At 33.5% G+C, this 25155-nt stretch overlaps 3 protein-coding genes across 10 annotated transcripts; 2 read left to right on the top strand and 1 right to left on the bottom strand.

Annotated features, from left to right (window-relative positions):
• Positions 1-3645: 3645 nt before the first annotated feature.
• On the bottom strand, positions 3646-6358 carry LOC140985927 (protein FAR1-RELATED SEQUENCE 5-like). The gene is made up of 3 exons (XM_073453871.1): positions 6322-6358; positions 3789-4606; positions 3646-3699 (listed from the first exon to the last, which is right to left on the bottom strand). The coding sequence occupies exons 1-3, from the start codon at positions 6356-6358 to the stop codon at positions 3646-3648; spliced, it is 909 nt and encodes a 302-aa protein (XP_073309972.1).
• Positions 6359-6798: 440 nt separating this feature from the next.
• Positions 6799-9653, top strand: LOC140985738 (lysine histidine transporter 1-like). The gene is made up of 8 exons (XM_073453634.1): positions 6799-6966; positions 7614-7771; positions 7851-8234; positions 8352-8745; positions 8826-8931; positions 9013-9104; positions 9183-9251; positions 9341-9653. The coding sequence occupies exons 1-8, from the start codon at positions 6919-6921 to the stop codon at positions 9437-9439; spliced, it is 1350 nt and encodes a 449-aa protein (XP_073309735.1). The 5' UTR covers positions 6799-6918; the 3' UTR covers positions 9440-9653.
• A 666-nt stretch (positions 9654-10319) lies between these two features.
• LOC140986744 (uncharacterized) lies at positions 10320-24226 on the top strand. 8 transcript variants are annotated; one of them, XM_073455080.1, is made up of 7 exons: positions 10320-10403; positions 10605-10885; positions 11524-11648; positions 16947-17458; positions 20656-20704; positions 21948-23679; positions 23760-24226. In XM_073455080.1, exons 4-7 carry the CDS (start codon positions 17400-17402, stop codon positions 24050-24052), a joined length of 2133 nt encoding a protein of 710 aa, XP_073311181.1. In that variant the 5' UTR covers positions 10320-10403; positions 10605-10885; positions 11524-11648; positions 16947-17399; the 3' UTR covers positions 24053-24226. The 8 variants fall into 8 exon arrangements, with proteins under 8 accessions (XP_073311181.1, XP_073311180.1, XP_073311184.1 ...); XM_073455079.1 differs by lacking the exon at positions 11524-11648; XM_073455083.1 differs by lacking the exons at positions 11524-11648; positions 20656-20704.
• The last annotated feature ends 929 nt before the right edge of the window (positions 24227-25155 follow it).

Here is a 25155-nt window from a genome sequence, read left to right as displayed (position 1 = left end):
GTAAATGGGGGTCGATCGGACATAACAAATATCAAGGTTATAATTATACGAATACATTATCATAATTTCAATCATAAGCATGTTGAATCGAATATGAACAAGATACAAACAAAGCACTGAAAATCATCTCCCTTTTCATTGTTTATTGATCAGTCCCCTATATGTTACTCCTCTAAGGGGCGAGACCAAAAGAACGGTTATTATAACCCACCGCATCAGGGCCTTAAACAAAACATATCAAATATCGGAATTTCCTTGCCATTTCTAATTCGAATCATTATAGTGCATTTCCAATATTTCAAACATGCTTTCAAATATTATAACTAATATCAAACAACAAATTGTTCAAGGATCTTCATAGCAAATAGGAACGAATATAGTATGTCGATCGAATTTCAAGAAACATACATAATGTATTTTTGAGCAAATGTGGACATATTTACGAAGAACAAATATGTCAATATATATATCAAATAGTACACTTATGAAATACAAGTGTACATAAAAGTATGGCAAAAACCCATTTACATGAGAAATTGTTCCGAAAATCTTGAAATGAACAATTTGGAGTTTGACACAAAAAACCAGTCACCTTGAAAAAATGTTTTCGCCTAATTGAACTGTTGGATCGATCTGAAATTTGGTTATGTTGCTCACAACACGTGTAGGTGTATTCTGAACGGTGTGATCAGATTCTGATGTTTAAAACGACGAGAAAAACTTTCTGGATTTGGGCAGAATTTTGGCACTAGAAAATTGATAGAAACTTGGAGTGATTTATGTGTGACAATTGGTGCCCTTTTATAGAGAATTGGTAAGGCAACCCATTACTACATGATCTCATGTCTCAAGCCACTACTCCATGATCCCATGTCTCAAGCCACTACTCCATGATCATTCAACCACTAAGTCATGTTTTTATGCCACTAAATCATGTTTAATTAGCCACTAAGCCATGCTTTTATGCCACTAAGTATGTGGATTTTTAGGGTCTTCACAGATATAAATGCGTTCAAGTGGATATACAAGATATGAAGTTGAGTGACGATGATTAATGTTAGTTGGAAAATTGAAGGCTAGACCAGTTTAATTTAATTTGTTTGAAGACTTTAGGTGATCGTAAGTGTTGGTATCTCATATTTACGCAATTTTATCTATGTCGATTGAATGCAAACTCGATTTTTGTCCATGTCGATTGAATTTATTTAGTGTAATTCATTTTTGATATAGCTTACTAGTTGCTTGAGTTGGTGTTTTTTTTGTCAAAGAATTTGAATAAATTTTTGGCACATTACAAAAAAAAATGTGTTTGGCACATTTGCTGGTGGGTTTTAACAAGGGTCCTTTCATCAGCATTGCAGTAGAAGACTTCTTATGTTTACAAAAAACTGATATGTACAAAAGTTGCAACTAAAACTCTGAGAAGTTGTTCATTGAACAATTTGCATTCAGAATAATGAATGATATTTTTTTATTTTCAAATTACTAACCGATTGTTTGAACCTAAACATCTGTATATTGTTGAACAAATAAAACCAAAATTCCAAGGCTAAATTTTGGTTCATTTTCGTTGCCAAATTTATCTTCCTCCAAATAACACCAAACATTAGCATATCGTTTTCATTCTCTTAACCCAAAATCTTTTTACAACTCCAATATAATTATCTTCTAAGTCTACTATCAAAATGCCCAATTGTCGCTAATGATTTTATGAAACATTAATTATAACAATTCCGATCTTCCGCTAGTTTGTCAAACAAATTTCCATTTCATTTACCTCATTTTGGACCGATCATTCATCGAAAATCCAAAAAAAAAAAAAACAAAATGTGAATGCCACAAAAACAGTCATATTCGGCAATAGTATGCGCATCAATAATTTCATGCTCCTTCAATTATCACGATCATGTCCCTAAACAATATAAATTTTTTTTTATGAGAAATCAATTTGTAAAAACGTTTAATTTTCTTAACAAAATATCTTACTTGAGAAGAACGATGACTTCCAAATTGATACGAGAATAAATTCATCATACCACTTGAATAGAAGTTTGTATTGTCTTTCTGCAATTCAAATACAAAAATAAATATATGATATAATACACATTTTTCTTCAATATTAAAAATTAAAGAAAACTCGGATACCATTTGATTTGAATATTGGAAAAAATGTTGATTGTGCCCAAATTGAGATGGAAATTGAGGATATGCAAATGGATATTGTGATAGTGAGACATTTGAATGTTATTGCGATGGTATATATTTACTTTTCTGTATGTTGATGGCATATTATGAACTTTGTCCCTTTCTTTTGGCTCCTTTTGTGCCTAGCAAATACAAGAAAATTACAAACTTAAAAGTAGATTAACTATATAACAAGTGTATGAAATGAAAACTTTTTCTTTTCTTTTGTTTCTCTTAATATCACAGTGTCGTGTGATATTTGCATTTGTAACTCATTTTGCTTTAGCAGTAAGTGGGTTACGTACACATACTTTATCCATGTAACCATTACTTGTAATATCATCACACGGTGTCTCATCATCTACATTCAAATTCTGGACAAGATTAGAGATGTCATCTTTTGCGATGTCAACAAACCTATATAATATTTTTCTCGCATTCTCATGAGGTTTGCTCAGTTGAGTTAGATCATACATCGATCTCATTATTTGGTTAACAAACACCATCTCAGATACATGATCACCACCACCAACTTTCTTCAAAATCATATTTAACTCTATTTCTTACATTCTTCATCCATCTTTTCAAAATATAACTATTGGGCAAAACAGTGACATCCATACAGTTAAACATAATCAAAGCATGCTTACACAAAATCTTCATTGTCTCAAACTTATGACAACTACATTTTATTTCATGGCTCTGCTTGTTGAACACCACATGTCTAACCCTCGAGTTTTCATCATGAGATTTTACTTCGACCTCAGTCCAATTCTAATCATTGCCAAAACAAGATTGTGGTTCAACAAATTTGCAATTCAAAGAAGTAACCAATTCAATTTCAAATAATTGTTATATGGAAATCATGTAAACCTCATCAACATTAATCAACAATGGATGATTTTTCAAAATCCGTGCACGCTTATCATGACGACAACGAGCATCCTCTGTTTTTTCCTTATTCCGCTAATTATTTTGAATTTTTGCATAATTCATCACAAATTCATACAAAGAACTCATTTTGTTACACGCCTTTCTCAAAGTCATATTTGTGGCTTCACTCCTCGAAGTATCCAAAAGTCTCGCACTAAACCTTCCACTACTAAAGGCAGTGGCCCATTTTTCCATGAGCATGTACATCTCATTCAACCATCTATGATCATCCAAATTATATGTATCAATCATATATTTCTATGTGGCCTCAAATTCATCTTCAGATTCACAATAAGTCATGCATTTATACCATAGTTGTTTAAAAGCTGAATCTCCATTTAAACTCCCAAAGTATGAAGGAGCATTTTGATTTATATGCCACTGACATAAACAATGATGTGAACGTAGAAAAACTGTTTCAATGACATTCATCGTGGCTTGACATTGATCTGAAAAAAGAGTTTGAGGTTGATTTCCATTCATAGAATCAAGAAATGTCGTAACAACCATTCAAAAGAACTTTCGATTTCATCTGACATAAAGACCAAGCCAAACATCATGTTCTGCATATGGTGATTTATACTAACAAATAGAGCACATATCAAATTATACTTATTTGTTCTATATGTTGTATCAATCGACAAGACATCACCAAAATTTTTATAATCAACCGCACTTCTATAGTCCCTAAAGAAAAAATTCATCACCCTATCGTCATCATCCAATTGCACGTTCCAATAAAAGTAATTCTCTTTATTCGCCGTATTTATAAAATATTTAATAAGCGCAGTGGCATCTCCATTCTCAACTTTGGTATGTTTTTTCAGTCGACTCATATGATCATATGCATCCTTTCTGATAAAACCCAAATTTTCTGACCCACGTGTTTCGTTTTCCATGAAAGAAACAGCAGCAAAGACAGATATTACAGCATTTACCATAGCTTCTAGAGTAGACTTTTTTGCATGTGATATATTGCGTGCCGATCTTAACAAGTGAGTTTGATCGTGTGCAAACATCTCATGGTTATGCTCCTCCACAAATCTACTCAAGCTCCATTGACCCCCTTTTTCTCTTGAAATCTTCAATTTGGCTTTATAGTTAGTTCTAGTTAGCAGTTTTTGATAAATTGGAAACTTTTTACTAGATCTTTTTTCATCTTTCAAACCTTCACATGAGCAATTGAATTCCTTTGATTGCAGTTCATCAGTATGGGAAAAACAACGTTGTTCACCATTCCTAACACTAAATCCCTTGACATGTGTGTATTGACAATACAATAAATAAGCTTCTTCAAGAGTGTTCACAATCTTACCCACTTCTAGTTTGCTCTTCAAAACATCGACAATGAAGTTTTCAGTTTGTACCTCTCCATTTTCTTGCATAGAAAAATTAGGGAGTCCACATTGCGTTTTTGGGATCTGATCAATTTTGGATTCTTCCCCGTAGTCTTCCTCCAACTCTTCAAGTGCTTTTGATTTGTCATCTTCTATTTCCAAAAAAAAAAAAAAATACCATCTAGATCTATTTTTTTTAAAAAAAAAAACAAATTAGATGAATGAAACATACATGTATTCAAGTACCACATATTACAAAAATATGGACATAAACAAGATGTTAATCTACTGTATTTTACTTTAAAGGAAATCAGAATCATTAAAACTTAATTAGTAAAATATAATGTAATATAAAATGAAGAAATGCATAAAAAATATCCTCTTATTTGGCCCTTAAATCATCGAATACAACAAAAAATAAGGAGCGACAATAAGTCAAAAAATTACCGACATACAAAACTAGATTAACAAGGATAAAAAAATAAAAAATAAAAACCTAATCTTGGGCAGAAAGTTGCAAAACGGAGCAAATCGGTGGAAGTTTTTATTCCGTTTTTTTGATAGATGACGGCGGAAGAAATGAATGAAGGTCAAATGATTTTTTTAAAAATAAATCATTTTAAAAAATTGAACCATGGTTAGTCAACCACTTTTTTGAGATAACACATAAGTTTTCATAAATTTGTATTTATTTAAAAAGCTTGAAAATTGATATTCACTGAAAATTTAGGGTACGATTCCAACAAATGACGTTAGTCCCAGCGTAGGTTTCGAATTGGCTCTAAGCCTGAAATCACGAAAAATACTGTTAGAAAAGGGCCGGGAGGGTGTCCCGACGTAGCCCCTCCGACGCTCAAGTTAAAGACTAAAGATATAAAGGGATAACAGCTAAGGATGCTGCTTAAAAACAATATATTGAATGAATCGAATTAGACATCCAAACCTAGTATTTACAGGAGAATATATGGGCCCGTGATAGGTCTTCCACCTTGCCCCTTGGCTGGAGATGAGCCAGGGATCCTAAATCTGGTTTGAGCCTAACTCTAGCGAGCTTATCCATGAGGTATCAAAAATAATTCCCCCGAAACCACTATCGTAACTGTCGTTCTTGTTTGTACTAGGGATATCCCTTCCGTGCATGGTTTTCCTGGTTTCAATAATAGCACCCCAATACACGGTCTTTAACTTGAGAAGTAAAAAAATCAACAACATAAGAAATCAGATACGTGTTAAAAAAAAAAACCATTTGCCTTATTTTCATAAATCGCGTTCCACTTTTTTTAATTTTAATTATGTTATCGTATAAAGAGATATTATAATATCAAATATATTAAAGCCTTTCAAATCCAATATTAATATAATTTTATCCAAACGCATCAAATCTTATAAGCTTACAAATTTTTTTTTATAAACTTTTTAAATTCAAACCTCTCTTTTATTTTAAAAATATATGAATCACTTAATATCATTAAATTAAAAATATGAGTATATCATTTACCAAATATATACTAATAATTTCTTTATAAATAGAAACGAGAAAAACGAAAATATTTAGTCATAGTCAACAAATTATATAAGTGATTCGTGGATACGATAATGTGTACGTAAAAACCACTTTGGAGAAGCAACCAGGCAAGTTGAGTGTAAACAAAGAGTCCCACTTATGTATAATTTCTTAGCCTAAGTTTGACCAATAAATTCAAAGTTTTCATGCATTCACGAACTTTACAAAAGTAGCACGTTTGCCATATTAATATTTTCAATTAGAGCATAATATAAAAATTATATTAAATTGAATCAAATTACATTTTCTTTTTCTATTAATTGACTCAATAATTAAAACTAAAAATATCTTCCATTATTAAACTTCCTTGCAATACATCTGACACTTTATCTTCACGCATTGCCGCGTTATGCTATTCCTAGAAAGTTGCTTTAAGAAGATAGTTGAATTTTCAAAAGTTCCAACCAAATTGTGGAACATTGAATCAGACCAATCATCTATGTAACATTTAGAGTAACACTCGTCTTACGTTCGATAGATCGTTTTGTGGGTCTCATCACATATTTTGAATTTGAATTCAGATGATCAGTTGAATATATAACATTAAGACACGGGAGAAATACTATTCCAAGTGTAACATAAACCGACCCGAAATCATATATTAATACAAAGCAGATTGTAAGAAACTTCGACACAATGTGTGTGTGTGTGTGCAAGAAAAGTTTGGACGAAATTTCTAAAGTAGGATAGGAACATAAGACAGATCTTAGTTACCAAATTTTTTTTTTGTTAATGTATATTATTTGTCAAAGTCCACGTTTGATTTTATGAAGTCAAAGAAAAATATTGTCGGCTTGGATTTGTTATAAAAATCTGGCTAGAGCTTCAGCATATTCTGTATGTAGTTTAAATTCAATCCTCGCAGAATTTGTGGGTTTGCATTGATTGATTACTTGCTCCATGGGAACCGAAGCTCCTGCTGATCAGCACAACCATTACTCCAACCATGTAAGTCTCCGTATATAATATATGATAGCTAGCGTGGCTTTCTGTACACGTTATGTGTTTGTACAATCAATTTTTTTTATTATTACGATCGTTCTGTTATAATATTATTTTTTGAGGTTAAGTTGGTTAATATATGTACAAATGATCAAGAATTGACGTTAAGTTTAAGAAGATTTAGGTGACTTTTTTTTTTCTTTCTAAGAATGCTTATAATTAATTAGAATGACTCTTTTGAGTTGGGTTATTTTGGTTAATTCTAACGTGTAATTATCTTGGGGTTATGTTGTAGTAATGTTGCGATAAGATACTATGATAATATTTGTGGATTAGCATTGGGTTAAAATATAATTGTGGTCGGAGTAGTTTGTGCGTGTTTTTTTAATAAAAAATTAGTAGAACGATCGTTCGTCAGTTTGTCGTTTTATAAAAACTATAACTAATAGTAGCTATACAACTTTAATATCGCTCCAAAAATAATTATTTCACTACACAACACAAAAATTAGTTAGCCTACAGCCTCAACTTTTATAAAATAGCATAGGCGCATAATTCTTGATTTTTGACAGTTATCTAGAACTGATCAAATTCGAACATTTGAACCCATAAAGTATCAGTTTTCGACACATTAACACAAAAACTACACACAGGTGGACCGTAGAACTGAAGAAGAGAAGGCAATAGATGCATGGCTTCCAATCACCTCTTCAAGAAACGCAAAATGGTGGTACTCCGCCTTCCACAATGTTACCGCCATGGTCGGAGCTGGAGTCCTCGGTCTCCCTTACGCCATGTCCAATCTAGGATGGTACAAAATAAAACCAATCAAATAAAAAATTTTGAGAAGAAACATTGGAGATTTCACTTGTTGTATGCATAATTTTCAGGGGTCCTGGAGTAACAGTGCTGGTGATATCTTGGATAGTCACTCTGTACACTCTATGGCAGATGGTTGAAATGCACGAAATGGTTCCGGGGAAACGTTTTGACAGATACCATGAACTGGGACAGCATGCTTTTGGCGAGAAGCTCGGTCTCTGGATTGTGGTTCCTCAACAGTTGATTGTCGAGGTTGGAGTGGACATAGTTTACATGGTTACCGGAGGGAAATCGCTCAAGAAATTCCATGATTTGGTCTGCCAAGATTGCAAAGATATCAAGCTTACTTACTTTATCATGATATTCGCCTCTGCCCACTTTGTGCTCTCTCATTTTCCCAATTTCAATTCCATCTCCGGTGTTTCTCTGGCAGCAGCAGTCATGTCCTTGAGGTGTGTGAGAAGATTCTTTATCCTCATTCAACAAATTAATCTCAATAATACATTTGAAAAAGTTATGGTATTTCGTATGACGCACAATCCTAAATAGACCATTTCCATGTCCTACAGTTACTCTACAATTGCTTGGGGAGCTGCGGTTGACAAGGGTAAGCAACCTGATGTACAATATGGCTATAAAGCTAAGTCAACAGCCGGTACCGTGTTGAACTTCTTCGCTGCCTTGGGAGACGTTGCTTTCGCCTATGCGGGTCACAATGTTGTGTTGGAAATTCAGGCCACCATTCCTTCTACACCTGAGAAGCCTTCAAAGAAACCTATGTGGAGGGGAGTGCTCGTCGCTTACATCATCGTCGCCCTTTGTTATTTCCCTGTCGCCCTTATCGGATACTGGATGTATGGGAACGAGATAGAGGACAATATTCTTATCTCTTTGGAGAAACCTGTGTGGCTCATTGCAATGGCCAACATGTTTGTTGTGATTCATGTTATTGGAAGTTACCAGGTGATCAGTCTGCTGGATTTCCTCTTATCATCTTCCCTTTTTAGTTAGTTCGAAATTCTGAGCGACTTGGGTTGATGCAGGTCTATGCTATGCCCGTTTTCGACATGATAGAAACTGCACTAGTGAAGAAGCTAAAATTCAGGCCAACTTGGTACTTGCGTTTCATCACAAGAAACGTATACGTCGGTAAGTTTGTGATATATCCAGTAAATGTTGTGCAACTTTGAACGAGCCCATTTAAAAAATGGTTGCTTCTCTTGATCTCAGCGCTCACAATGTTTGTTGGAATCACCTTCCCATTCTTTGGTGGGCTTCTTTCGTTTTTCGGAGGCTTCGCTTTCGCACCAACCACATACTTCGTAAGCAAATTCTCAGTTCCTTTACATAATTCTCATCTGTTTTCCACCTGTAACACGAAAACTTACACCCTGTTTCAGATCCCCTGCATCATGTGGCTAGCAATTTACAAGCCAAGGAAGTTCAGCCTGTCTTGGTTTACTAATTGGGTTAGTTTTGAGCTAAACTCTCTATTCACTATTCTTGATATTTGTTTGCTTGGCATGTATTTTCTGATTTTGGGATCAATTGATTTCAGATTTGCATAGTTCTTGGTGTTGTATTGATGATTGTGGCGCCAATCGGTGGGCTACGGCAGATCATAATCCAAGCAAAGACATACAAATTCTATTCATAAGCACATCCCAAGACCCAACAGAACCAATAAATCATTTTGCAGCCGGCATTTGTTGTGTGGTGTGCGTAAAATTGTAACATAATTTATGTCTTCTGTTTTTCAAAATTAGGTGATTGAAAAATGATACCAGTTAGCACATTCTTTTTTTCGACATAGAGTTGATGTCTGACGAGCCAACTGAGACTGTTTTGTCTGATACTGTTTTGTGATATCGGATATATATATATATATTATGAGCTTTTGTATGTAATGTGATAAAATAAATTAGTTAATTTATGAAACTTTATTTTTGGGTGTTTATCAGTACCCAAATATTTATTTCATCAGTAGTATTTTCTCCTTCTTAGCTTCATTTTCCTACTTTTATTATTTGAATGAATAGTTTATTTTTAATAATAGTAAGTACTTAAATTTAAAATTTAATATTTTTTATTATAATATGATGTACTACTATATTTAATTTTTTTTTTCCAAAAGGAAAAAGGTTTACTATTAGTGAAAAAAATATGGTGCAAATGTAGCAAAGTTTGTTTACTATCATTATAATAATTTTTAAAAATTGCATTTTAACCTCAATTTTAACATTAAGAAATAGAATCATTATATCATATTTATTTTCTCATCACTCTCAAAATAATTATATTATTCTCTGATACAATTCCTAATATTTTACAATTTAAAATAGAATATAATATGAGATTTTCAAAACTAAACAAACGAAAATACGAATTGCACAACTGAAATATGTACCATTAAGTTTATATAATTCAAAATTCATCCAAATCAAAATCAAATATCAAATAATTAAAAAAATATATGAATTTTTTCAAAAGGTATTAAAAAAAGAATTAAAATAATTATTTTGCTAATTGTAACACGTGGCGTTCTGTGTAAGAGTAGCCCTAGGTGTCGCCGGAGGGCAGTTGCTTACTGAAACGCGAATGTCCATGGCGGCGGCGTAGAGGTGATCTTTTTCACGTTCTTTTTTATTTCTCCCCTTTTGATCACTAAATATTTTAAGAAAGCTTGAGATTTTGTGAAGTTTGTATTTTTTTGCCAACAATTTATTGCCTCAAAACTGAGACGGGGATGAATAAATTGGAGTCAATTTTGATTTTTTATGTATTTAATTTGTTTTGATTTTGATTTCTGGGCGCCGCTGCAGATAGTCTTGGAAGAATCAAATGATTCGCCCTAATTTAGTTCTCGTGATGGATTCATCTATGGCTGATTTTAAACCGTCCACCGTTCGGGCCCTTAGTAATTCAATGATGGGTGCGATTGAGAGATGGAAATCGACCTGGTTGAATTTTTGGAAAAATTACACATAAAATTTCAAAAATTTTATGCAAGAGGATTGCCCTTGCGTGGCTTAGTTCGCCCTACTTGCGGAAAATCGTAAAGAGGATGCCTGGGCGAATGGCTGGTTTCCATCATTTTGAAGAGGTAGTTTTTTACAGCTATTTACTTCATATAATGTATCTGAATATTATTACTTTTCTCTGATCAGTATATTTCAGTTACATATCCATCTCGTTATCGTATTGTTTGTCGTAAATCCCCAAAATTAGTCTTCTTTGGTAAAAATAAGATAAACAAGATGATGGTTCTATATTTCTAGTATCAGGCTTAGCAGGCATTCTAAATCAGAATGTTGATTTGTGTCTGTGCACTTATTTAAGTTACTGCGAGCAATAGAAAAAGAAGACGAAGTTGACTGTCCTCTTTCTGGTGTTTGTTGATGATCCTTTGTAAGCCAGGTGGAATATACTAGAATTACTTAGTGTGATGTTGAAAGTATTTTTCAGCAAATTTTAGCTCTAAACGATGGAAAATATAACCAACATGCAGAAACTCATAATAAAATGCATTTTTTAATTTTGAAAAACACTTGTAGGCTGCAAAGGATTATAGAAAGATAAATATTATTTTGTGAACATGAATAAGAAATGAATGTTGTCTTATTGCACCTTTTGTTGAATTTAGTTGTGCTCGCTTTGCATTCAATCCACAAATATGTTTTCCTCTTGGAAGGGAAGAAGATAGTCTTGATGTGCTTATGTCTTTATGTTTAAAATATGAAGGTATAGATGGGGGAATATTGGATAGTAAAGTAAGGGTTCAATGTCAGGACAAAGAGTGGCTTGAACTGAAGATTCCGGGGGTATCATGTCAACATTCAGATTTTATTGAAGAAAAGCTTCCAGGGGTATCATGTCTTTGAACCTAAGTATCTGATGAGATTTTCATTATATGTGTACTTGACAGCCTATCAAATGACACGAAAACAAATAATCTTTAGTTTATTAGTTTAAATTCACTACAATATTATTGCGTTTCCTTTTTTATTTACTATTAATTTCAAAGTACGCTTAAAAAACCATCTTGATACTTAATCCGTTCAAGCATAGGCCTTTATAGCTAAGGGCATGTTTTTCGTCGGAGGGCTGCGTCTTATCTTATGTCAAGGTGTGATGGTCGAGCCTTGTCATGGTTAATCAACTACACAATCTTTTGGATATGTAATGGTGTATGAATTATGATGAAGGATAGCTAAAGCATTTTTGTTAGAGCGATTGGAGGACACATTTTTTATTAATAGATGGGGGTGAACAAGCCGTAAAGGTGTAAATTACATTTTCAATAATGCTGAGAAAGCATAGTGGGACACTGGGACCGAGCCTTCATGATTTGAAAGTTGGCCAGGATGAGCTCATTATCCAAAAATGAGCTAGTAGAAATTCATGTGGATTTTGATCGTATAATTTATTCAAAAAGTATTGGCGACTAAATCTTATTACTAGACTTAAACCTTGCCATTTCAAGTTTCCCATTTGTTGACTTTCCGGTATTTAATATTGCCTGCAAGCTTAGCTTATGGTTAGGAAAGACAATCGGAACTGATGTGTGATAATTGCTTGAGATTTTTTCCTCGTTACATGGGTGCACAAAGATGGAGATGCAAAAGCATCAAAATTTCTTAAATTTATTTTAATTCACACAGATAATATTGTTAAAAGTTTTGCTGAAGTGCTAACATTGGCCTTTCATGAAAACCACGAGATATTATCACTTAATTTAACGAATATTGATATAATATGCACTATATAGTGAGTCACATTGTTATCCTGGCAGTGCATAAATATCTGATTGAGTTACCACTTGCATACTCCCTAAAAGCAACAGATGACATTCATTTATTTCTAAAGAAAATTTAGTATGTATATAAAACTTCAAACTGATTATTAATTATTTTACCCTTCTGAAATGATTGTTAGACAGTTTGGTGATAAAGATGTGTTGCCTGGAAAATTTGTTGGATATTAGAGAAAATAATATGTTACTGATATATTCACCTATTATCTCACCAAAGTCGAGAAGTCAATGTAAGAGGCTTCGGTAGTGGAATAGAACTTGACTATTGTTCATGTTAAAACCGTACCATTCTAATCAAATCTGACCAAGTCGAACGATTAGCTTTTATTACATTCCTTATCTTTTTACTTTCTTATTCTTTTCTGACATACACATTTATCATTTTGTCAAGTTACGCTCTCAAAATGATATTTGGTTTGGTCTAAACCGTGGACGGTGTTAATTTATACAAGTAATGTTATGGAATTCTATTCTTATTAATAATCGTGTCAAATATTGCTTTTTATTGAATGAGAAAATTATTGCTATTATAATGGTAATAATCACTAATGAAAAAACATATTTTGTTGTAATTATTCTACTTCTAGCCATAGCTTTAGTATTCGGTGGTAATATAAATTTACATTTGAATGAATAAATGTAGTTTAATAATTTTAGACCTGGTACGGTAATAACTTTTACAACTTGTATTGGATTATTACTTCAAAAAATGATTTGGCAATAGTGCGTAATGCAGAATTATTATTCAAGTCAATGTTTCAAAAGCTAAAACTAATACTTCTTATCGAAATCTCATCATAATAATTATTGATATTTTTTCAGAACAATTGTAATCTTTAGGTATGGATAAAAATATACGTATGGGGGATGATATACCATGTCACTACATAATTCACTTATTGCTATTACTGGGCAACATTTGACTCGTGTTTTACAATAATTGGAGTTTTATATCCTTCTGTTGTTCCAATGTATTCATCATTGATTATTCCATCCTATTGATCAAGCAGTACCTTACTTGAGAAAAATCCAAACTTGTATACGCAAACCGGAATATCTTGTCCCATAGTTGCGTTTCGTTTTCAATCCAAATCTAGTGAAAACCGAGTTCCCTCAAATTTTAAACCAAAATGATGTTCAATGTTACAAAAGAAAAATATATGGTCTGTTGATTCGTTGCAAGCTCTAAATGCACATGCCAGTTAAGGCTTAGATCTTGTAATATTTTTAATGGAGTTCTACGAAGTTCGAGTAAATGATGCAGGTCTGTGAGTTGTATTAGTTGCATGATTCGTTTCTTTAATTTTGACTTTTCTGATTTCTTATACAACACTTGAGCAAAACCCAAGGACCCTAAGATTTCATGCTCTCTAATATGTTTGCTGCAAAAGTCTTGATGAAATTTATACAACAGTTGAGCAAAACCCAAGGACCCTAAGATTTCATGCTTTCTAATATGTTTGCTGCAAGTGTCTTCATGAAATTTAAAGAATAACAAAATTAACTGTAGACATTGAATGATGTGAATTTATAATGGATTTCATTAAAATGGGAGATTTGCTAGACTGATCTATGAGCTAAATTTAGATGGGGAAATTAAAAAGAAATTGATGAAAATCTAGAAACTAACAAGGATTAATTGTTTATTTGTTGTGTTGTGGATCTTTCATTGGTCAAAGCTTTTGTCATTTATAATTTATAACTGGATCGCCAGGTAACCTCGTCTTTCCATCACGCCTGATATTTCTTCCTCAATGCCCCACACGTGCTTTACTGAATAAGATGTCAGGAATACCCATTCTCTATGGTAACAAGGCTCCTTTTAACTCTCGGTCCTCCCTTTCCCTCTGAAATAACTAATTGCGAATAATTAATGTGCTAGTCAGTTTTTTTCCATTTGACTTCTGAAATGATTTCTGGCATTTTCTCCTTTAACGGTCTTCTATAATAACTTTGGGATTACCTAATAGTTTTATTGAATTTCTATTACTATTTGTTAAGAATCTTAACGGAGACAAAAATAGTGTCATGGTTTTTTTTTTCTTTTATTTCATCATCTTTAATTGTATTATATTTCCTCGGTCTTTTTCTTCTTGTCATTATTTCAAATTGTAATTTAGTCCCTGATTAATTTTTACTATTATGGTATACCTCCATTTAAATATAATAATTTATAATGGCAGTATAATCATTTACTACTTTTTATTACCCCTATTTGAATAGAAATCGAATTAATTATAAAAAAAAATCTATACAAGCACGCAACACGGGCGTTGATGAACTAGTTTTAATAAATGTTGTTGAACCCCATAATATTAAAATATATTGGAAACATTTCCTAGCAATGATTCTATTTATTTAGTGGTTATGTGCAATTAACTTATTGTGTCTAATGAAAAATCATTGCCTTCCATGTGAAACAAAAGATTTATTAGTGGGGAAAAATCGTGATCTAGGTGAAATAGATATTTGCAACAAAATCAATTGATTTGCAAGCAGTCATACCTGTCTATGCCCTAATACTTCATACAGTTTAGAGTGAGCTGATGATGTAACACAAACTTTATTTCTTCCTCGTACAAAGTACCTCTGAGTAACCCCCTCTACGTTTGAAGATTCTTAGATACTTCAGCGTTATCGTCAACTCTAGCAAACTTAGAAACATTGCTTGTATGCATTGAAGATAATTGCAAGGTTTCAGGATTTATTGGGTAAAAACACTGCCCCATCCCACGCATTATTTGCAACAAAAGAAGTGGATATAGACCATAGGATTAAAGCAGGGTGGATGAAATGAAGGATGTCATAAGGAGTTTATGCGATGAAAGGATGTCTGCAGATTGAAAGGAAAAAGTTAAAAGACTATTGTTTTGAACAGCTGTGCTTTATGGCTCAGAGTGTTGGGCCACTACAGTACTATATACGCATAAGATGAGGGTAGCAGAGATGCGTATGTTAAGATGGATGTGTGGCAAAACGTGCAATGATAAAATTATGAATGAAATGATTATGATAAGATTAAGGACAACTGTCTAACATAATTTAGTCATGTGAAGAAGAGTCCAAACATGGCTTCAATCTGACATATCTTAGATTGACAGGTTAATGGAAGAAGTAGAAGGAGGGGTATGTTTTGAAAACTTGGATAAAGGTGGTTAAGAAAGATATCTTAGATCTTGGTTAAAAGGTGACATTTGGGAAAATCACTTAGTTTGAAGAACTAATATCTACGTAATTTTTTGTGGCAATTCACTTACATGTGGGAAAGACATTGTTTGCCAAACTTCGCCTACCTTTTTGGTGGCAATTCACTAGCATGTCTTTGTTTTTTTTAGTGTTGTTTTAGGTGTTAAAGAGGTTTTGCAAATGGGGGTGAGTTGTGTGTTTGTATCACATATTCTCGTGTTTATATCACATATTCTCATGTTTATATTGTGTAGCCTAGGTGTCAAAAGTGGGTTTCAAGATAGTCCGAGGCCTTTCTGTCTACTTGTAACTTTGATTCTTTGATAGTTTTTTCTCAACATGCAACAAAAGCCCAAATGCCTCCATTCCTTATCATCTCTTCATGTTCCTCCATTTCTGCATTGTTTTTGATTTGTTTGTTCATTGACGATACTGTCATCTCTATTGATCTTGCACCAACCTAGTTTGGGCTTCCTTGAATTAATTATGGTTATACTCTTCATGGATTGACTTTACACGTAAGAAGTCTTTATGTGTGTCCTTGGTATCTCTATGGGAAATATCACTCCCTTTATGTTCTTTTGATTTGTATTCAACTTGTCAAGTGTTGCTATAAGCAGATATTATCCCAAGAGCAGGGGTGGCATGATTTCACTGAAAGTATGTAAGAGGTTCATTTGTAGCGCATTTATATTTCCTTCTAGAGCATTGCAATGTGTTGAATGTGCTAGATTCACAGCCTGCATATCCTTTAGTTATTTTCAGTCCCAAACACATATGATACGTTATCGGGTAAAAGTATATCTCCTTGGCAAGATCCTAAATTTCAATAGCCAATCTGAAGCAAGAGATCAGTGCGACTGTCCTGATATGGCGTTCCATCGATCTAGTTGTCTAAACTGATGGAATTTTTTAGTTTTCAGTTAGCATGTGCTAGAACTCCCATAATTTGTTGAAGACCCTCACCGATGATTTACTCTGTTTTTTATGTTTCCTCTGATTACTAAAATAGCTAGCGGGGACCATCGAAGAAAATATTTACCATTTAAGTCGTGGTTGGTCTTTGCAATTATGATTCATCTTTAATGTACATGAGCTAGAATGCACACTAGTTTTTTCCCTTCAAATACATTTTCATTTAATTATTTTATTTGTTGGCATGTAGGTGGATATTGCACCAGCATACATTAGTGAACACCGTCAAAGATGGCATCTAACGATATAATAAATGTTCATGATCATGGCATTCTGATGGATCCACTAAAGAAGAATGTCAAATGTAACTACTGATGTAAAGTAGTTGGTGGTTTCCATCGCCTCAAATGCCATTTGGGAGCGGTAGGAGTGGATGCAATGCCTTGCCATGAAGATTTGTCAGAGATGGATGTAAAAAAAAGTGTAGGTAGGTTCTTCTATGGATCAGGCCATCAATTTAAAGAAGTTGAAGAGACTTTCTTCCTGGGGATGGTCAGTTACTTTTTTGGGCATGGGATGAATAATATTCCCAGTCTTAAGGAGTTGAAAGGATGGATCTTGGAGGATTCATTATTAAATATACAACTATACGTCGAGGAAATGAGAAAAACACGGGAAACTACTGGTTGCAGCATCTTGTCAGATGTTGGATGGATTCCAGTGGTCGAAATCTCTTGAATATTTTGGTCTATTTTCCGCGAGGTGTGATTTATCTAAAATTATCAGTTTAGTCCCTCTGTCTTTTTCCTTTTTTTTTTTCATTATTTCAAATTTCAGTTAGCCTCTCGTTGATTTTACAATGATAGTATGACCTCATTTGAATATATTAATTTAAAATTGCAGTATCACCTTTCACACCATTATCATAGTATTTTTATTTGAATAGAAATTAAATTATTTTTATTTGAATAGAAATCAAATTGATTATAAAAAATATTGTGCAAGCATGCAATACTTGAATTGGTTAATATATTGCAAACAAATTCGTAGTAAGGATTTATTTATTTAGTGGTGATGTGCAATTAAATTATTGTGTCTAATGAAAATCATTGTCTTCCATATGAAATGAAAGATTTTATTAGTGGGAAAATCATGATCTGGGTGAAATAGATATTTGCGACAAAATCATTTGATTTGTGAGCAGTCATACCTGTCTATGCACTAATACCTTGTACAGTTTAGAGTGAGCTGATTATGTAATACAAACTCTATTTCTTCCTTGTAAAAAGTACCTCTGAGTAAACCCCTTCACATTTGAAGATTGCTAGATACTTCAGCATTATCATCAACTCGAGCAAACTTAGAAACATTGCTAGTATGCATTGAAGATAATTGCTGTTAGATACTTCAGCATTATCATCAACTCTGGCAAACTTAGAAACATTGATAGTATGCATTGAAGATAATTGCAAGGTGTCAGGAGACCCAAAAAAGCTACCCTTCCCACACATTATTTGCAAAAAAAGGAGTGGATTCTCGAGCACCCGTACCAGTCTGTTCCTTGATACTTCATACAGTTTAGAGTCCTCTAATGATGCGATACAAACTATATTTCTTCCTCATACAAAGTACCCTTGAGTAACCCTTCTCCACGTTTGAAAATACTTAGATACTTCAGCATTATCACGAATTCTAGAAGACTTGGAAACAGTTTGTAGTATGCATTGCAAATAGTTGAAAGGTGTTGGGGGACCCGTTTCAAAACAATTCCCCATCCCACGCACCCACCCTCAAAGGCATCCTCCTTAAGTTTTTTTTTGTGGCTCACTTCCCTTCAATAACTCGGGGAATTGGATTTAAAATATATGCTTGCTTTCCATACACAAAACTCCTTGACCTCCAAAACAATTCCTAATTTTTCCTATCGTGAAATTAATCGGATCGTAAAAAATCACATGGTGTGATTTCATACATTGTGATTAACACCCAGAGCATACAAATCACAATGTGTGATTTCATACATAGTGATTAACACCCAGAGCATACGTCGATACAATCAAAATCGATATTCTTGGTTTAACATAAAACTTATTTATTCTATTGTCAGACTCTTTATCGGTAACCTCTACATTCAGGATTTCGCCATAAGCTCCATTTACGTCACTAGTTCAGTTATCATAGTGATAATCAACTCTTCAGAAATTTTCCATAACTAGGGATACTTGAAATCTAGCTAACGATTTACTGGGGAATTGATTGATTCTTTTTGAGTAAATGGCTCCTGATACATGAATTCAGTTTTTCTTCATATTTAAAATCTTATATAAAGCAATAGAGATTAGATTAAGCTTGTTGATGTTATTTTTCATTGAGTTGATATTATTTAAGACTGTTTAGACGAAGCGCTGAAAAATAATAATGGCATGAAGTATTTGAAGCTCAATGAAATTGTACATGTGTGCTTTCATTGTATGGCCTCAAGTGTTTCATTTTGTTTTTCAGAACCTCAGTGCTTAAAAAATATTAAGCAAATCTATGATGAATTTATTTGCGGTTTTTCGATTTTAGATGAATTTAGTGATATCTTTTGTAGGAAGTTGTGATGATGCCAATGTACACTCATGCTCAAAAAATATGCAGTGTCAGTGTATAAGATATTTTTGACTGTTCAAGCAAAGTTTTATGGGCATTTGATTAACAAAATTTTGCCTTACTTTAGTGTTTTGCTAGACTTTGTTTTGGTCTCTTTATTTCTTTAAAATTTCTTTTTTTCATTTCAAACTATTTTTTGTTGTAATCTAAGAAATGTTTATTAGTACATAGATATTGGAAAAATTGTCTTTTCCGAAGAAAATTTTGTGCATTAATGATGATATGACCTAATCGTATGGTTAAACAAGTTGGAGAATGGATTTGGCAAGTACTTTGTGGTTATCAAAACTTTAATTATATGTAGATCTTGCCACTTCGATAGTATAAAATTACAATATTTCCACTTTCTCTATTAGTATGGATTGGATTATCTTTCTTATTGGAGTTCGTCGATTTCCAGTTTAACAATATAATTAGAAATGACTGCTTAATGATTCTTGTATATCATTGTATTTTCTCACCTTCATAGTTCCAAAGGAATTGCGGCACTCTTTTTTAAAATATGATTTTTTAATGGTTGTTTGGGGGCAGTGAGGGGACTGGACTAAACACCTCTAGTGTATTTCTTTGTTCATTGCCCGCCCAATTTATTGTTTTATGGCCCAAAATCCAAATCCTAATCTTTCTTGTAAATTAATGTTGAACTGGCAATAAAAGGCAACAATTCTACCTCACATTTCGACACATGTTGGATAAGTAATAGACAAACAGATTTACGTTATTAATCACTTCTGTTGTACTCAGCACACTAATCATTATCGTGTTACTTTCACATTGGAGTCTTATCTAGTCTTATACCCTTTCTTCATCGAGGGCAGAGAAAAAAAATTATCTCAAGATTTTGATCCACATTCGGAGCCGGTAATCGAAATTAAACTTGATGCAATTAATTCTTCATTTCTTGTATTAGATACTCAATTTGAATGAACCTGATTGCATTTTGTTCTTGTTTGTTATTCGGCCTATATGTTTTTTATGTTTCTGAACTGTTTTTGTGGGCGTCCAAATTGCCAGAGCTTGATTGGAGGTTCTGCTTTTGTCCCTTTTTTTTCTCTTGAAGAGATCAAGGGTGATCTGTAATAATTTTTTATTGCAGGCAATTAGGGTTATATATCTTAACAATAGCCCATGGATCTGACAAAAATCTGCAAATCTTGTGTAAAATTTTTTTTTTTTCAAAATTGTGATTGAATAAGTATGAGTTAGAGATGTAGATTGCCATTTATATCTTATTGAAATCATGAAATACTCACTACCAAATCAATGCTGACAATTTACGCTTGTGTTTTTGTTACTAACGAATGCAGAACTGCGACTGTGGGATGCAAGTACGCAATTGATTATTGGTTTCAAAAGGTTATTTGGATACTAAATTCGGAAATACGGAGGCACTAAGTGGAATCTTTTAATTTGATATTTAAAGGTCTTTGTAGTTTAATTTTTGATGCAAGCGTTCGTACAACAATTTTATTTCTTGTTTGGCACTTATGGATACGATTGGGGAAAAATAAATGAGGCGAACTTAGGTTGAGAATTTGATGAGTAAACATTGATTCACCCAAATTTCATTTTTGTTTATTACAGTTCTAGACAAGGTTCATTTTCCCCAATTCGTGGACCATGTCCCTGAGAAATATATCGATAAAAAACATTGTTTGCCAAACATCGCCTACGTTTTTGGTGGCAATTCACTAGCATGTCTTTGTTGTTAATGTTGTCTTAGGTGCTGATGGTTCTGCAAATGGGGGTGAGTTGTGCGTTTGTATCATATATTCTCATGTTTGTTTTTTTGTGTAGCCTAGGTGTCAAAAATGAGTGTCAGGATAGTCCGAGGCCTTTCTGTCTACTAATACCTTTGCTTCTTTGATAGTTTTTTTTGTAAGTCATCTCTATTGATCTTACACCAACCTAGTTTAGGCTTCTTTGATTTAATTATGGTTGTACTCTTAATGGATTGAATTTACACCTAAGAAGTCTTTACATGTGTCCATGGTAGCTCTATGAGAAATCTCTCTCCCTTTGTGTCCTTCACTTGATTTGTATTCAACTGGTCAGAGACTCAGAGTGTTGCCATAAGCAGATATTATCCCAAGAGCAGGGGTCATGTCGTCATGATGTCAATGAAGGTATGTCTGAGGTTCATTTGTAGCGCATTTATAGTTCCTTCTAGATCATTGCAATGTGTTGGATGTGCTAGATTCCCAGCCTGCATATCCTATAGTATTTTCAGTCTTAAACACATATGATATGCTATCAGATAAAATAGATCTCCTCGGCAAGATCTTAAATTTCCTAGCCAATCTGAAGCAAGAAGTTAGTGTGACTGATATGGTGTTCCATCGATCTAGTTGGCTAAACTGACGGGATATTTTAGTTTTCAGTTGGCTTATGCTAGAACTCCCATACTTTGTTGAGTCACCGATTATTTACTCTTTTTTTACGTTTCCTCTGGCTACTAGAAAAGCTAGCGGTGCCCATTGAATAAAATATTTACCGTTTAACTTGGGAGTTGGGGTTTGAATGAAATACGATTCATCTTTTATGTACATGAGCTAGAAGGTTATGTTTTCATGGAATTATTTTATTTGTTGGCATGTAGGTGGATATTGCAGCTGCATACATCAGTGAACATTTATCTTCAATGATGGCATCTAATGATATAATAAATGTTCATGATCATGGCATTCCGATGGATCCACTAAAGAAGAGTGTCAAATGTAACTACTGTGGTAAACTAGTTAGTGGTTTCCATCGCCTCAAATGCCATTTGGGAGCGGTAGGAAATGATGTAAGGCCTTGCTTGAAGGTTCCAGCCGATGTGAAAGAAGTATTTGAGGCAGTCTTGCTTGAAAAGAAAATAAATAATTTGAAGAGAAGTTTGAGCGCTCCTAAGGGTAATGTCAACATTAATAAAGCTAATACCCAAGTTGATATATCTGAAGGGGACTGTCTATTAGAAAATTCAGGGTTTAAAAGAGCTTCTTCCTCTAAGAAAACAAAGTTTTCTGAAGTTGGCACCAGTAGCCATGATGATTCGTCGGAGATGGAGGTAAAAAAAAGTGTAGGTAGGTTCTTCTATGGAACAGGCCATCCATTTAAAGACGTTGAAGAGACATTCTTCCTGGAGATGGTCAGTTGCTTTTTTGGGCATGGGCCAATTATGAATAATATTCCCAGTCTTAAGGAGTTGAAAGGATGGATCTTGGAGGATTCATTATTAAATATGCAACTATACGTCGAGGAAATGAGAAAAACATGGGAAACTACTGGTTGCAGCATCTTGTTAGATGGTTGGATTGATTCAAGTGGTCGAAATCTCGTCAATATTTTGGTCTATTGTCCGCGAGGTGTGATTTATCTAAAATCATCAGATATATCATCTTTTGTGGGCAATGTTGATGCCATGCAATTATTCCTTGACGAAGTTCTTCAGGATGTTGGAGTCGAGAATGTTGTTCAAATCATTACATATTCAACTTCTGTTTCTATGAAATTAGTTGGCAAGCGACTAGTGGAAAAGTACAAGCATTTTTTTTGGACTGTAAGTGCGTCCACTTGCATCGAGTTGATGCTAGAGAAATTCAAAACCATGAGTTGCATTGAAAATGCATTGGCGAAGGCTAGAGTTATCATAGAGTTTGTTCGGAATCATGCCAGTGCTTTAAAACATTTGAAAGATTTTGTTTGCATTCAGAATCTAGTCAGACCATCCAAAATAAAGTCAATCGTTCCATATTTAACACTTGACAGCATCGTTTCAAAGAAGGAACTTTTGAAAACATTCTTTGTTTCTAGTGACTGGAAAACCTCGGGAATGTCAACTTTAACTGAAGGCAAAAAAGTTGCTGGCTTGGTAAAGAACACTCTCTTCTGGAAGGAGGCGACGATGGCTTTGAAGGCATCGATGCCTCTTGTATGTGCATTAAACTCTGTGTATAATACCAATAAGCCGCAAACTGGTTTCATATCCAAAATAATTTCTCAGGCGAAGGGAAAAATCAGAGTGGGGTTTAACCACATGGAATCTCAGTACATGCCGTTCTGGAGAGAAATAGACGAGATTTGGAAAAACCATCTGCACATTTCCCTTCATTCTGCTGGCTGCTTTCTGAACCCGAGATACATGGAGTCAAGTAGCTCTGATCCAAACATTGTCGAGGATATGAACCTTTGCATGATGCTTATGGGTAGAGATCCCTGCGTTCAAGATTTGGTACAGCTGCAAGTTAAAAAGTACCAAACAAAACTAGAGCTCCAAATTGAAAAGCACCGGAAAAGAGAACAGATTTCTGGTGAAAGTACCAGCAACCCCCTAGTGTATTTTCTTCCAGGTCTTTGTGATCACCTTCTGTGTACTGATGCCATTTTTCCACTAAAAGTCAACTGCCTAACCTCCAAACGTTTTCTGCAGAAACTTGGTGGTCAATTCATGGTGTAGAATATCGTGAATTGCAGAGATGTGCTATTCGCATTCTTAGCCAAACTTGTGACGGTGCCTCGAAGTTCAACCTCACGAGGAGCTTTGCAGAGCTGATGCTGACGAATGGAGATGAGCAGATAGAGATAAAAGCTTTGACTGATTTGACGTATGTTCATTACAACATGCGGCTTCAAAATTTTGATGACAGTAGAGAAAAAGGGATCACCATTGATGAGATTGATCCACAGAGTGGTTGGAAGTATGATTTGGAGGGCCACAAATGATTAAAGGGCTTAACTGAACTTGATTATGAAATTTACATATTATTGTGTTTTTCTTTTGTTTTTACTTAATGATGTTTTAATGTTGATTTGGGGTTTCTTAGGACCAATGGATGAATTAATTGCTTGTTTAATGATTTATGCTTGGTGACATTTATGTTGAATTTGTGGCACTGAGTTTCTTGGCAATGGTGTTTGCCTCAGTACGGTGTAGTCTACTACATACGCAACTAAATGAAATTTTCTGTTCTATTTTCTGCGATATGGTATAAGAATTTCAATATTATGTAGATTTTTACCGCAACAATTTTTTTATACAATAGGGTGAGGAATTTTCTTTTTAAACTTTATTTCTAACTTCCCACACTCACATAATTGAGATTTGATTCAAACTTTTATCATAGTAGTAGTTAAATATGAAAACATATAATAAATCAATGACATTATTCTTTAGCAAAAACTAACGAGTTCCCAGTATCAAGTATTCATCGAGAAGCATGTTTTTTTATATATAATAATGCAACGTTGTTTGTTTGTATAGTTTTTTTTTAATTAATTTGATTTATTTTTAATAAAAATAATATAGTCTATAAAAACTAATGAATAGTCATAGTTCAATTTAAAATAATATAATAAAAAAGAAAAGAAAAAGAAATAATCATTGTGTCTCTATCTTTTTGTCTCGATTATATATTATTAATATAGTATAGAGAAATATTAAAAAAAACATTTATTTGGTTACTAATAATGCTAATTATGAGAGAATTATCAGAGTTTATCTTCCCAATCTATTAAATTTAGAAAGAAAAAAAAAACCAATATTACTCAAGACCAATAGAGATATATAAAAAAAAATTGTACTGTGCAGTTGGAAGTAACTTTCTGCAGAGCAGTTTCTCTTCCTACAAAACCACCTTTAACTTTCACATATCCTCTCGTTCCAATTTTTCATTCTCATTTTCAGTGCTAAACTACACATTTTCTCTCAATTGATGTAAAGGAATTCAACGTTTAAATTTTACCTCTAATTCTTTTTCATTTGTCTTCTGCTAGAACTAATTTATGAAAATGTTTTTTTTTTTTTTGCTAAATGTGTGTGTGTGTAT

Source organism: Primulina huaijiensis, chromosome 10, assembly GCF_012295235.1.
Source record: "Primulina huaijiensis isolate GDHJ02 chromosome 10, ASM1229523v2, whole genome shotgun sequence".
Taxonomy (NCBI): Eukaryota; Viridiplantae; Streptophyta; class Magnoliopsida; order Lamiales; family Gesneriaceae; genus Primulina; species Primulina huaijiensis.
The sequence above is the reverse complement of the archived record's forward strand: the minus strand, read 5'-3'. Positions and strand labels throughout refer to the sequence as shown.